Below are 12,754 nucleotides of genomic sequence, written 5' to 3' on the forward strand. Positions count from 1 at the left end.
GTGCGACACTGATCACTCGGGCGCTCTATAGGAGAGCTCCAGCAATCGCTTTTGATGCTTTCACGCCTGCTTCCTAATTTATGGTGCGCCGAACACATGTTCAGTGCGCTGTCTCATTTCCCAAGAGTCGCACTCTACCACTGCCGCGGGGCTGTTTCTTTATTTTCCTTGCGGGAGCAGCTATAGGAGCAGGGAGACGATCCGCTTGTTGCTGAAATATGTAACGATAAATATTCAGCCCACTAGTCACTGCATTTGTTTGCCTTTTTTGTATTTTCCATAGCTATATTCAGCTGCTCGTACTCTGAGTGCACACTTACGTATCCATCGAACCGATTGTGTATTGTCATGCTTGCTAAATTGCGCATTAATTAAAGCGCTTCAATGCTAATGAATGCTTGCCATTGTGTATGCGTGCTTTCTGCTAATTTCCTTTTGTCCTTTCTGTCTATTAATTAGACAGTAAAATGTCATGGGAAAGCCAGCGACGAACGTTGAAATTTCCAATATTATCATATAAATAAATTAAGCAACACTTGTTGCGTTCGTTATTCTTCACTGTAATTGTAGGTCAAACCACTTTGTGGGATCGGCCAGGAATCGGGCGCTAGGAGGGGTCAAGGACATAGAAAGACCTTTAAACAATGAAAGGTACAACATGAATATCTTAACATGTTGAATTTAAGTGCTAGCCAATAGAGATATGCACTCACTAATGACTACTAAATAAGTATTGCTGCAAAGAAAAAAAAACAGAATCAAAGGAAGGAGAAAATCCAGAACTTTTTATTTGGTTGGTCTAGAAAATCGCATATGACTTCACAGACGTTCTTGCGGGCAAAACCCAGAGCGGTAGTACCAAACAAAATGACCACTCGAAGAGTGAAGTTCAGGCCGAGCTTTCAAAAAGGATTTTCTAAAACTCTTCTCGCTCGAAGCGAAAGGCAATTACGGCGTCTGAATTATAATGCGTAGATTCACACTAATTAAAGAAACGACATAAATTTGATGGAGCAATATCAGACTTGCGTATATACAGTCAAGTACGCATGCGGCATTTTCTTTAACACCTCGTTAGTTTCTTCACGCAACTTTTCCAGAATTGGCGCTACTTGACGCGCTGGGATAGATATTTTTGAAGGCATACGAAAAAAAAATTTGCAACTTTTTGCAGTTGACTGCGTGAAAGAGAGCAGAGGTTAATCCTCATGTAAATGCAGTGCATTCCTAATGGCAACCAGTGACATAGTAAAATGTGGTAGGTGTAACATTAAGAGACAGAAAGATGGCTGCATGGATCAGAGATCAAGCTTGGATAGATGACACATCTTAGTCGATGTTAGGAGAAACGAGTGCAGTTGCACAAGATCATGAAATGGTAGCACCGACGTCAGCTATCCGTATGCTTTCAAAGCAACCAGTGAGTAGGAGCGGAACAATCTAGCGTTCCCTGTGAGCTCGCTGGGTGATCCTGGTCACGCGGTGGGCTTCCAGTGAGCCTCAATACTTTATATACACTGTCCTTTTAGTGGCTCGATGGGGCCGTTGCTATGTTTGAGATTGGCCTGTTGAAAGCGCACGCTCGCATACGTGGAGAGCCGAAGCGTGGGACACACGCGCTGTAACAGTCCAAAAACTGAAGTTCGCTGTCTTCGTTTGTATGGCGTAAATAAATGTTCATATATCTTGACTCCAACGGAGCTGCTTTGAAAAAACTTAAGAGGTTCGATTGCGCAACGCTTGGACGACACACACAGAAGGGAAACACACACCACAGAATATGGTATGTGGTTCTCTTCTGTGTGTGTCGCCCAACTGTTGAGCAATCGAATCTCTAATATGCTATACCAACAAGCCCACTCTTCAACCTTGGCAAGTTTCGAAAAGACCTGTCCCTGAAGTCCTATCTTTGACATGCATTCGAACCATGCACCCCCACAAATCGAGCGCGGCATTGAGCCACCGTCTGAAAGGCAACGATTTTCGAAAGCCCTGTACATGTCGCGGTATACGTAATGGTTTGCGTTGACTATATAGTAGTGCTCGGGCAACAACTTTCCCAGCACGGGAATTCGTGCTGCAGTCCTCGTGACGCTGTGGAGCGTTGTGCGGGAGGAGCGGTTTTGTGGGCTCATAAAGTAACTTTTCGCAGTATCAACGATGGCGTCTGAAAACAATCCGCAACTGAAAAGGAGGAGAGAATAAAGAGTCGAACTTCTTTTATCCTATTTTTTAATAACTGTGAGGCATAATCGCACTTGATCTACTATACGACTTCTTTCAAAGTGAAGCTTTCTTTGCATTTCTTCCGGCGAAGCCTAGTAGCCTACCAGTAATATCGCGACGAGTTTGCCTCTTGCTTGTAGAATAAAAGCATTGATGAGTCCAAGAAGTTGCCGTGTCTGGGTGTCATTGGTTCCTGGGAGGTTGGAACGAAGTTGCAAATTATGTGCTGCGAGCGTGGAATCGGTTGTGGTGGAACTGGCAGCATGGTTGGGTGGGACTTTAGAATATACTGTGGCATCGTAATTTGACTTTGGGATGCGTAGCGGAAGCTCATTAGAACATAGCGCCAATATATACTGCCGGAGTGGTGTTGGTGCGGTCAGCGAGGTTGCACCTTAGTGTCTCTTCCGATATGCCCATAAATTCTTGCCGTGGATCATGCGGTGACATAGAGATGGGCTGCAAGGTGACAAAAAATGTTGTTGGCTTTGATTATCATTTGCGATAGTTTTCGAGACAAGTTTTTTTATTGAGTGGTTAAGCATTTTAGGTTTCACGCGTCAGTGCTTTCAAAATTATTTCCGGAAAAAAAATATGTCAGATATTTAAAGGCACACATGAAAAATCAGCTCTCAACACTCAATAAAAATTGATCGGTGCTGAGAAACAGCACCTTTGAGTTTCACAGAGGAGGGTTGGAGCTGTAGTCTTTACTCGACGCCGAGAGATGTGCAGTCCTGCTACTCAACTAAATCATTGGAGAGACTTCGCAGTTATGAGTGCGCTGGTTCAGTAACGCTCCGTGGCGGTTCCTATAGTTCGAGGGGGGGGGGAGGTGGACGATCAGCATGGACATCGGCATCTTCGGGACCCAAGCCCGTCTCGTGCGGCTGTACCTGTCGGGCACGCTGCCCTGCCGCGTCAGATAGCAATCGATGCTTGGTCGCGTCAGTGTAGAGGTTCATGTCTAGGCTCATGTCAAACCCTCCGATAGCCTGAGCTGGTCGTCTTGTTAGCAATGCACGGACAGGAGCTACATTTTGATATTCAACGTTGATCCCCTACGTGGGGAAGGTCGTGGTCTGCAGGCCCTAGTCGTGCCTAGAACTTGCTTCTCCTTTCACTGCTCGCACGATAGCGCTGAGGCTGTCCTCTCTTGCCGCCTCAGGTGCTTGTTGCCCACAAGCCACACGGTCCTGCTATGACCCTGTCAATGTCGGTGCTCGGACACTACAATGAAGGGGTATTTTCAACGGACCCTTAAAGTGGCACTAAAGAGAAAAATAAATTTAATTGTATCATTAACTTACCCGTTTAACCACACTAATAACTCAGTCTTACCATAGCAGGAGGCTTAATAGGCTAGCGAAGATGTAAAGCCCAAAGACGGATGGCGACGTCATATTCAAGTCCCCGCATCTCTCCGTGACGTCATGAGTTTTGACGGCCTCCGCTTATACATTTCACTCTGAATGAACCAAGCAGCTTACGAACCAGGTTTTGGGTCAACTTACTTTATGTCAATAGCGTACCAATCGCTCGAGTATCAGCACAAAAAAAGAAAGAAAGAAAATATATACAGCAGCCTATTGTCGCGAAATATAACAACAGTTTTTGAAGTGCATTTTATCACTCTAAACTTGTGCTTCTATTTAGTGTAATTTTAATATCAGGGTGTTTTGCTCGTAACCTGTCATCGTTGATTTCCTAGGCGGGTCTTCTCCTTGTGAATATTAAAGTTTCTGAGACTGTGCATATACCAGGTATAACAGTGGGGATTTTTGTTTCCTCAGGGACAGCGTCAGAGCTACACGGAAACTGGAACACCCCTCCCCCCCCCCCCCCCGCTTTTTTTTTGTATCGCATTCGTAATAATGAAGACGTTGCCTTGCTTTATTCTTGTGTAATATTGAATGGTTAATATCACCGCGTTAGAATGATTACACTTGAAAAAAACTTATTTAGGAAAAGAGTGCTCTCTCTGTGGCCAAGGATGCGGTTCGGTAATCGAAACAAAAAAAAATGAAATCATAGAAACGTCGCTGAAGCGTTCTTTCCTTTATTGTGGGCACGCAATCAATAAAATTGCACGTAGCTGGTGACAAAAACCGCTGAGACGATGTTCTACGTGCAGCGGAGCTACTAGCGGCCAGTTGACGTGTCTGGCCATCTCGGTATATTCCGGTCAAATTCCCTGCAAAACAAGGTTGAAGAAACATCAGGAGCGAGAAATGGCCCTTGTCTTGTCTTGTGGCCTTGAGAGTGGCGCGTAACCACTATGGGGGACTGGCCAAGAAGCAGGCGGTTTTCCGTATGGTTAGAAATAGAGAAAAACTAGATTTGTATAGTGGAGCGTGGGACGATAGTACTGTAAATTAGAAGTTTAATTAATTATTGCCCTTCCCGAGAAGGACCCGCATTCTAGACGCTCTTCTTCCTCGTCATCGCGCGTGGCGCTTTCCCCACATGCGATAGCGATCGGCTTAATAACGAGCCAATCGCGCGCTGCACTTGCATACAAAAAAAAAAGTTACATGCATTAGGGAAATTTGTATACCCAGTCAATCGTTCATGCATATGAAGAAAAGTGCACAGTGCAAAGTGAGGAAAAAAAAAAGCAGTAATTGCAACGACTAAGTTCGTTATTACGCGCTACAGGACCCTGCTCAGCGCATCATCCGGTGTTTAATGTGGCTGCACCCGCCGTGGTCGCTCAGTGGCTATGGTGTTGGGCTGCTGAGCACGAGGTCGCGGGATCGAATCCCGGCCACGGCGGCCGCATTTCCATGGGGGCCAAATGCGAAAACACCCGTATACTTAGGTTTAGGTGCACGTTAAAGAACCCCAGGTGGTCGAAATTTCCGGAGTCCCCCACTACGGCGTGCCTCATAATCAGAAAGTGGTTTTGGCACGTTAAACCCCATAATTAAAAAAAAAATTAATGTGGCTGCAAGCCATCTGCTGAGAATCACTGCCTATTGCGTCCTCCTTTCCTGCAACTATTCTACACTTCCACGTCCATGCCATCGCCATCGTTCAACTTCGTTTGAGTGGTAACGTCATCGTGACGTCATGAATGAATTGTACTTTCACGATCATGGAATCGCACAGTTTCCCACAAAAGTTAATAGAGCGAAGTATACCACTAGTTTATGTAGGGGCTGCAAACATGGCGTTTCAGCCGTCGTGGGAATTACGGTTGGTGCACGGTTTTGCCTAAACTTCGTCCTTCGGCGGCTTCAAGCATTTTTGTCACATTGGAAATTCAGGATTTCCAACAAAATTACCGTCATAAAACCGACACTTTGCATTGGTTAAACGTGTGCGCATAAATTTATCGCGTTTATTCATTTAGGAAACTAGGATTTATTTAACATCCAGGTGAATAAGGGTAGGTGAAGCACAGCCATTAAAGCCACAAGGACGTCCGAAGCCCTTCGATAACGAAGATTATAGACTGATGCACGCACTAACCATCATTCCCGTGATAGCTGATTGATCGCAGCGCCAGACATCTCTCTAGTAATAATATATATTTATACCAGGCATACCCAGGATGTTTTTTTCGGGGGAGGGTGCAACCCAAGGAAACTTCTCTGTGCAAATAAGGGGTAGGGGGTACCCTTACTAGTACAAACGTGAGTGATGCCCACTGTTCGCCATAAAGACGCGTAAACACGCAAAAGAGAAATAAAGTATATCTCACAGGTACACGCCTGTGAGATCCACCTTTCTTTTGCTTTACAAACAAGGAACCGCATCAAATAGACTCGTGCAGGAAAGAAGCGCAGGAAGAACACTGCCTAGAACAAAAAAGCAAGCGAAAGTGTAGAATAAAGATTTCTAGTAGCGTTTTTTTTAAATTCGCTCTGGAAGAATGACAGAGAAATGTATATTTGCGGAACGATAAGTTCTTCTGTATCCCTCGTTTGCTGCTTTACCAAGTTCCAAAACCGACTCGTACCGTTATTTGGGAAGTTGCGTAACGACGCGTGGCCGCCAGTCCTGTACAGGCAGGGTTTGATGATGGACGCTGTTTCGCATTATTTTATTTTCCACCTTATCAAACCTATATCACGGGTATATGGCCAGCGTCGCGGCGAGGTGTCACTCGAGAAGGTAATGGAGCAAAAGGAAAAGTTAAACGCAACTGACGTTGTCTCCGGCCGCAACTCGTTCCACGAGCATACAGACCAGCTGACTACGAACTGGATCCCTTTCCTGGACCCTGGATCAGTCTAGACAGAGAAGGTTGAAGTAACGAAGCAACGGCGATGCGCGTGACCGTTGCGATAGGTGGTGACAACTGAACGCATCTCGAAATAATCGCGCGGGCACCGAATTCATGAGAAAACTTGCCTTCACACCCCAGGAGACACCGATAGCTACCGCTACCCAAAAGGAGTTAAAAAGGCGGCAAAATGTTGACCGCCGAATGGCTTTCAAGTCTCACCCGCCGTGGTTGCTTAGTGGCTATGGTGTTGGGCTGCTAAGCACGAGGTCGCGGGATCGAATCCCGGCCACGGCGGCCGCATTTCGATGGGGGCGAAATGCGAAAACACCCGTGTACTTAGATTTAGGTGCACGTTAAAGAACCCCAGGTGGTCAAAATTTCCGGAGTCCCCCACTACGGCGTGCCTCATAATCAGAAAGTGGTTTTGGCACGTAAAACCCCATAATTTAATTTTTTTTTTCAAGTCTCAAGATTGATTTTGCGGCGCCTTAGGACTGTGTGCGAGAAGTGGTGGCGGGGGAAGGTATGACGCTTAATTTGGATGACACTTTTTCGCCTTGTAAAGCTGCGAAATAAAGTTACCTTTTTTTATTTGATTTCGGGGGCCCACATGGCCATGCCCCCACCCTGGGTACGTGCCTGATTCATACATAGTAGGAAACTACGTTGACATATACGTGGCCTCTGACACTGTGCTCGATATCGGAGGCCATGGATATACCCTTGTTAGGCCTTGAAGGTTTGCAAAAGTTGCCACTTTGTTGTTCCTATTTATAATAATATTTGGGGTTTTACGTGCCAAAACCACTTTCTGATTATGAGGCACGCCGTAGTGGAGGACTCCGGAAATTTTGACCACCTGGGGTTCTTTAACGTGCACCTAAATCTAAGCACACGGGTGTTTTCGCATTTCGCCCCCATCGAAATGCGGCCGCCGTGGCCGGGATTCGATCCCGCGACCTCGTGCTCAGCAGCGTTCCTATTTATTGCGATAGAAAATATATGGACACCTCAGCCGCATTCGCTGCGTCGGCGTCACATTGTGGCTTTGAGTGGCGAAGGAGATAAAAAAAAAAAACGACGATAACGTTCGCGCCGGGCAGTGAACATCACGCGTAACTCATCATCATCATGCCTTTGTGTTCTTTGTTATTTCATATTCACTTCTTTGCTCACTGGGTGTCTTATTACTTGAGATACATTCTTCACAAAATTAACATGACAAAAAATGATATCAACGTAACTATATTTTTTTTTGTGAACAGCAAGATTAACCAAATTCTGGAAGACCAGTGCTCAGACGAGATACACAGAGAAGAACGACTCACACACATTTGAACACAGCACATGGCGCACAACACGCAGAATTTTAACACAGCACGTAGTTCAAATTATTTCAGAATTTCAAGTATGCTGAGCCAACCGGCCCAAGTTTCTACCCTACTGAAGTAAGACTGAGAATTAATGAACGTTGAAAGGACTGCGCAGGTCGCGCCCTGTTCTACTTGGGTTCGTTAGGTGGGCGATAAAATTGTCATTAAATCGACGGAGTGAGGTAAATGGATAGGGTGAATCGATAGGTTAGTATAACGAGAATTTACGTCGTCACGAATAACTACCCTCAAATCCCCCGGCAAAGCAAACAGTTATGTATTCTATGCATACATAAATGCACTCATAAATACAGAAACACAGGTGGCTATTCACGTCATGCATTAGTAGTACACTAAAGTGGACTTACCGGCACGTTGGTGTATATATTGTTCTTATTTTTAGTGATCTGGGCAGCAAGGTCATCGTGGCCCAACATGTGGAGGGGCCCTGTGTGAAGAAAACCGGCATAGAAAAAGCTTATGCAATTAACGCGAAGTGACACGTCAGTAGCTGGATATATCCTGATCCTTTTGAGGCGCTTGTGTGTACATGTTCAGCAGGCGTTCTGTTATGATCGGCGTCATAGGCCGGAGTGCGAACTTTTGCTGGAGTCATGACAAAATCGCTTCGTAAATTCAGAAATGATCACATTAACAACTATTTATATTGGCCTATGTGTCTTTCGACTTTCCACAGTTTGGGGCTTCACTAATTTTCACGTTTAACGCATCCTAACACTGCTTCCGTCTTTTTATATACGTATGTACCTTGAAATAGATCTTAGCCTTGTCGTGACCAGAGAGAAAGCGGGTGCGAGGTTAAACGAAGAAAAAATTGGAGGACGCTTAAGCTTCGCCTTCAAGAGTGGAACGCGACAGCGTTCCCGTCTACCCGCCAAGGGGTGTAAGACAATGTGCTGTGGCGCAGCGACTACGCACCCCGCATTGGACGCGGTGAGCGTCGAGCAACGCAGCGTTCGGCGCGGCAACGAAATGTGCGCCTGAGCAAGCGACGCACGCCTGAGCCTTAGAAATAGCTAGTTTATAAGGCAGCACCGCATTCACTAGAGACGCTTTTGTACCGCTTTGAAGCATTGAACTCGTGGCTGAGTGATGCACAGTGTTTGGAAAACCAGAATGTCAGTGCGTAATGCGGACGTCAACGCGAGGTCAGCCCGGGACAACTTCAACGAAAGCATCGCATATTTACGAGATGTGTACAAACAGAAGGAAGAAAGGCCAGATTGGTGTGTTTATCTGGACGAACTCCTGACCGTAAAGCGTTTTTTACCCACTTATGCTAGCCAGACACAAGCTAGCATTTTTAATGTGATGTTATGATGGTGTTTTTCACTGTATTGTGCCAAGTTGGCAATAAAGGGAAAAAAAAACTCGTGGCTGAGTGGTAGCGCCTCCGTCTCACACTCCGGAGACCCTGGTTCGATTCCCACCCAGCCTATCTTGCAAGTTGTTTTTTATTCATCAAGTGCCTGCTGGAATTTATCGCTCACGGCCAACACTGACGACGCCGACGACACCGGCTTTTCTGCGACACGAGCTCCTTAACGCTGTCGCGTTAAAATCTTGTATTTAGCATCCTCCGTATTCGCAGAGACATGGCTCCACTCACCTTGCTGTAATCCGGCTTGCACTGCGCGACATGGTACGGATACCAAGGCACCTTTTTGCAGCTGGAGCAGAAGGTCCTAATCTTCATAATTAGTTTGGACTTGGTCTGCGAATGAATAAAGTAGGGAGCTCGCTCCATCATGCAGGAAGAAGGAGAAGAACAACAACACGATCCGTGAATGCCTTTTCAACTGCTGACTGCGCTGAGCGAGTGGAGACATTGACAGCCGCGTGGACAATGAATACGCAACCCCACGAGATTTGGAAGCGCATATAGTGTGGTAGCTCTTTGGTCACGCACGTACTCTTGTCCCTTGACCAATGAGACAGGCTCTTACAACGGAACCATTTTGGAAAACATAATTATTGCAATACCGATTGTACGGAGACTCCAGGCGAACTTCCACCGTCGCTGTGATGATCTGTATGAAGTCCAAGTGAGATAAGAATGAGCGGCCATCGTACTGCATGCTGCGGGTGCGAAGGTGAGCAGGGAAAGATGATAGCTTGATGCGTGCCGTCTTCCCTCGCCTCCAACGAAGGTCACATGATCGAGCATGTACCGGGGGAGGAGATTGCGTATACCGTCTTCTAGACCGGCCGTGGATATCGCATGGCTGTTCGCGCGGCTGAGCGCATACTCGTGGCCAGCGCGCCGTGTCTCGGCGGTCACTTGCGGCGGGTTCCAGCGCTAAGAGCAAGCCGACATTCTTAGTGGCTTTATGCCGGCAGCACGAGGCATTCTCTCCCCATGTACTGCTGGCATTGCTCGCTACTTCAACGTTGTGAAAGCGAGTGGTCGCGGTCATCGAGTGAGATGTGTTCATGTTTGTCTATGCGTGCGTGCGTTCAGCATTCTTGTTTAGTTAGTAATCGAATGTTTACTGCAATTCACACGGCCTATAAAACTAGGAACCTTACTTCGTATAATTTCCTGATACTTTGCTGTCGCTATCACTGCCACTGAGTATGAGCGGGCGTGAGTATGAGATGGAATGAGTGCCGGTTAACGTGAGTACGAACGAAAGTCAGTGAGGGTTAGTTAACGTATCAACAAAACGGATTGACGGCGAGTGAGTGTGTGGACGTATGTGGGTAGGTATGAGTAAGTGTGAATGTAAGTGGCTACGAACACAAGTGAGTGTTGGTGAGTGAGCACCGACGAGTGCGAGTGTACACGAATGTGAGTGTGTCCATAGCCGGCGTGAGGGAGCACAGTGAGTATGAGTGAGAGTCCGCTTATTCTGCACAACTATGGTGATGATCACTACAAGTCACTGCTTACCGCAGTACTACCATGCGGTTACAGAAGTGTCGCGGGAGCGTCTGCTCAACTTTGCGGCTACAACGCAAAGCTTCGAAGCCACGGCAAGTGCAGACCGAAATGACCAGAACGACACCGAAATTGACAAAGTAAACTGAATCCATGATTCCACATGTACCAACTGGCTCACCTACACTCGTGTTATTGAATGCATAATGCAGCGCACAAGTAAACAACCTTATATACGAAGTTCGCGCTTGTCATTTTTTCTGTTGTTGTTTAGCGTCTGGAGCACCAATGATGCTGCCACCGCATGAAAACTTCCTCTGGGTCCATCTGGCTCGTAATGCCATTCTAGCTGAGTGAAACACCCCGTCACTCGAACTGTCGTCTGCGAATTCTTGACGCGAATATCTGAAGCTTCAGCTACCACAAGTCCTCTGGTGCGCTGCGATGTAACATTATTGCGTCGCTTGCGGCTAGGTGTGGCATTCACGAAGACCAATCTGCTTCTCATTTAAATGAGTGACGTAGTGCTGGTGGAGTCCAAATTATCGAACGGCACGCTGTAAGGTATCCGAAAGTTTTCTAGTTCTTATTTCGGGCATCAAAGGGGCAAGGGGCAGTGCCGCCAAGATGTCCGGACTGCAGCATGCGATGCATTGAATATCTATAAAAATTTTGCTTGCTCGAGTCTTTGCCACGCTTTCTAAGGACGGTTTTCTGCATATACAACAGGTGTCACATAAGAGAAATTGATTTTGGGGGTTTTCTGAAAACGAAAATGAGTACTTTAGAGCTTGCATCTGTGGTTCCGTTTAATGAGAGTTGCGAAAATTTCGGTTCTGATTGAGGAGTTCATTTTATTGCTGCTGTATGCGAATACAAAAACAACCAATTTGGATGATGTTGTTCCATTCAATCGGCAATTCCATTTAAGCGATGTCCGTTTACCGAGATTCTGCTGTACTTAAGTATGTGCCGTGGTTCTGTCTTCTACACCTATCGTTACCATTATTCCCTCTACTAACATCAAACGTCGCCCCAGTCCTCGTGCAATCGTTGTGCCAATGTCTTACACCGTCTATTCGCCGAATCTGGTGTTAGCATTTCGCCATAGCTTGTAAGCGGTATCGTGCATAAGCAGAAACGTCGCGCAACATTAAGGTTACGACCGGCGCGGGGCATAAAGTTTGCGATAGATTACACGCAGCACCCGATTAACACGAAAACGATTGCACACATCGAATGTAGTTTTATAATATATAACTGGCGTCTTCACGAAAGCCTCGCTTCACATATATTTCAACGCGTGCGTCGATTCTGCGTATTTTGTTTCGATGGTGACTGTATAACGAAACAGCGCGGGTCTTACCTGCCACCGAATCTGCTCGATGCGCCGGAAGTGGTATATCTTTTTCTTGAGCATTGAGATACGGGTCGCCAATTCGAAGGCCAATCCCAGGTACTTCCTGAATTCTGATTTTGGCACTATGGGAGGGCGTCTGTCGAGGGAAGAGCCAACGCATCCGTCAACTTTACCGTCCTTCCTTGGGCGGCCGCCTCCTGCGACCGTTCCCACTAATGCCAGCGAGGCGGCCAAGAGTAACGCCAGTCGCATCTCTGGCTCTGGATCTCGGCAGCTGGCGGGCTTCGGGTACTCCGCAGAAGCTCTGCGAGAAATCTTTATGCCTTGCTTATACGTGCGACTTTTCGGCGCGTTATAAATAGGCACGTGATTTGCGTTTCGAATTTCACGCGAAGTTCCGTGCGTCCGCAGTTTGCTAAGGCGTAATGTGGGGGGTGGGGGGAGCAATCAGTGATGATGTAGGAGACGAGTTCCCCTTTCATGCTGGATCGCGGTGATGGCTGCGTCTCCGTCAACGTCTCACATATTTGCATGCAACAAACGAGTATTGAAGGTTCTTGAACGTAACTTCCGAACGAGTCTGGAGCCGCTGAGAAGGGCGATGTAAGCGCGGCCTGCGAACACGTTTCGCACTCGGTCATGCTGAGCAGCGTTGATGA

General features: G+C 46.7%; 2 protein-coding genes across 2 annotated transcripts in view; one reads left to right on the forward strand and one right to left on the reverse strand.

The window, feature by feature from the left end:
• Nucleotides 1-12,754, forward strand: part of LOC135904414 (centriolar and ciliogenesis-associated protein HYLS1-like) — a 116,409-nt gene that overhangs the window by 25,293 nt on the left and 78,362 nt on the right. The gene's annotated exons all lie outside the window — the stretch shown is intronic.
• LOC135904458 (uncharacterized) lies at nt 4,270-12,430 on the reverse strand. Its single transcript, XM_065435276.1, has 4 exons — nt 12,102-12,430; nt 9,464-9,568; nt 8,202-8,281; nt 4,270-4,420 (listed from the first exon to the last, which is right to left on the reverse strand). Exons 1-4 carry the CDS (start codon nt 12,345-12,347, stop codon nt 4,369-4,371), a joined length of 483 nt encoding a protein of 160 aa, XP_065291348.1. The 5' UTR covers nt 12,348-12,430; the 3' UTR covers nt 4,270-4,368.

The sequence above is a fragment of the Dermacentor albipictus genome, chromosome 7, assembly GCF_038994185.2.
Source record: "Dermacentor albipictus isolate Rhodes 1998 colony chromosome 7, USDA_Dalb.pri_finalv2, whole genome shotgun sequence".
Taxonomy (NCBI): domain Eukaryota; kingdom Metazoa; phylum Arthropoda; class Arachnida; order Ixodida; family Ixodidae; genus Dermacentor; species Dermacentor albipictus.

What these genes read in the sequence shown, in the direction of transcription:
- LOC135904458 (XM_065435276.1), bottom strand. Translation starts at nt 12,347, where the DNA reads ATGCGACTGGCGTTACTCTTGGCCGCCTCGCTGGCATTAGTGGGAACG. An exon ending in TCGAGCAGATTCGGTGGCAG is followed by an intron (nt 9,569 to 12,101) that starts GTAAGACCCGCG and finishes ATTCATTCGCAG; the next exon opens with ACCAAGTCCAAACTAATTAT. An exon ending in GCAAGCCGGATTACAGCAAG is followed by an intron (nt 8,282 to 9,463) that starts GTGAGTGGAGCC and finishes TTCTTCACACAG; the next exon opens with GGCCCCTCCACATGTTGGGC.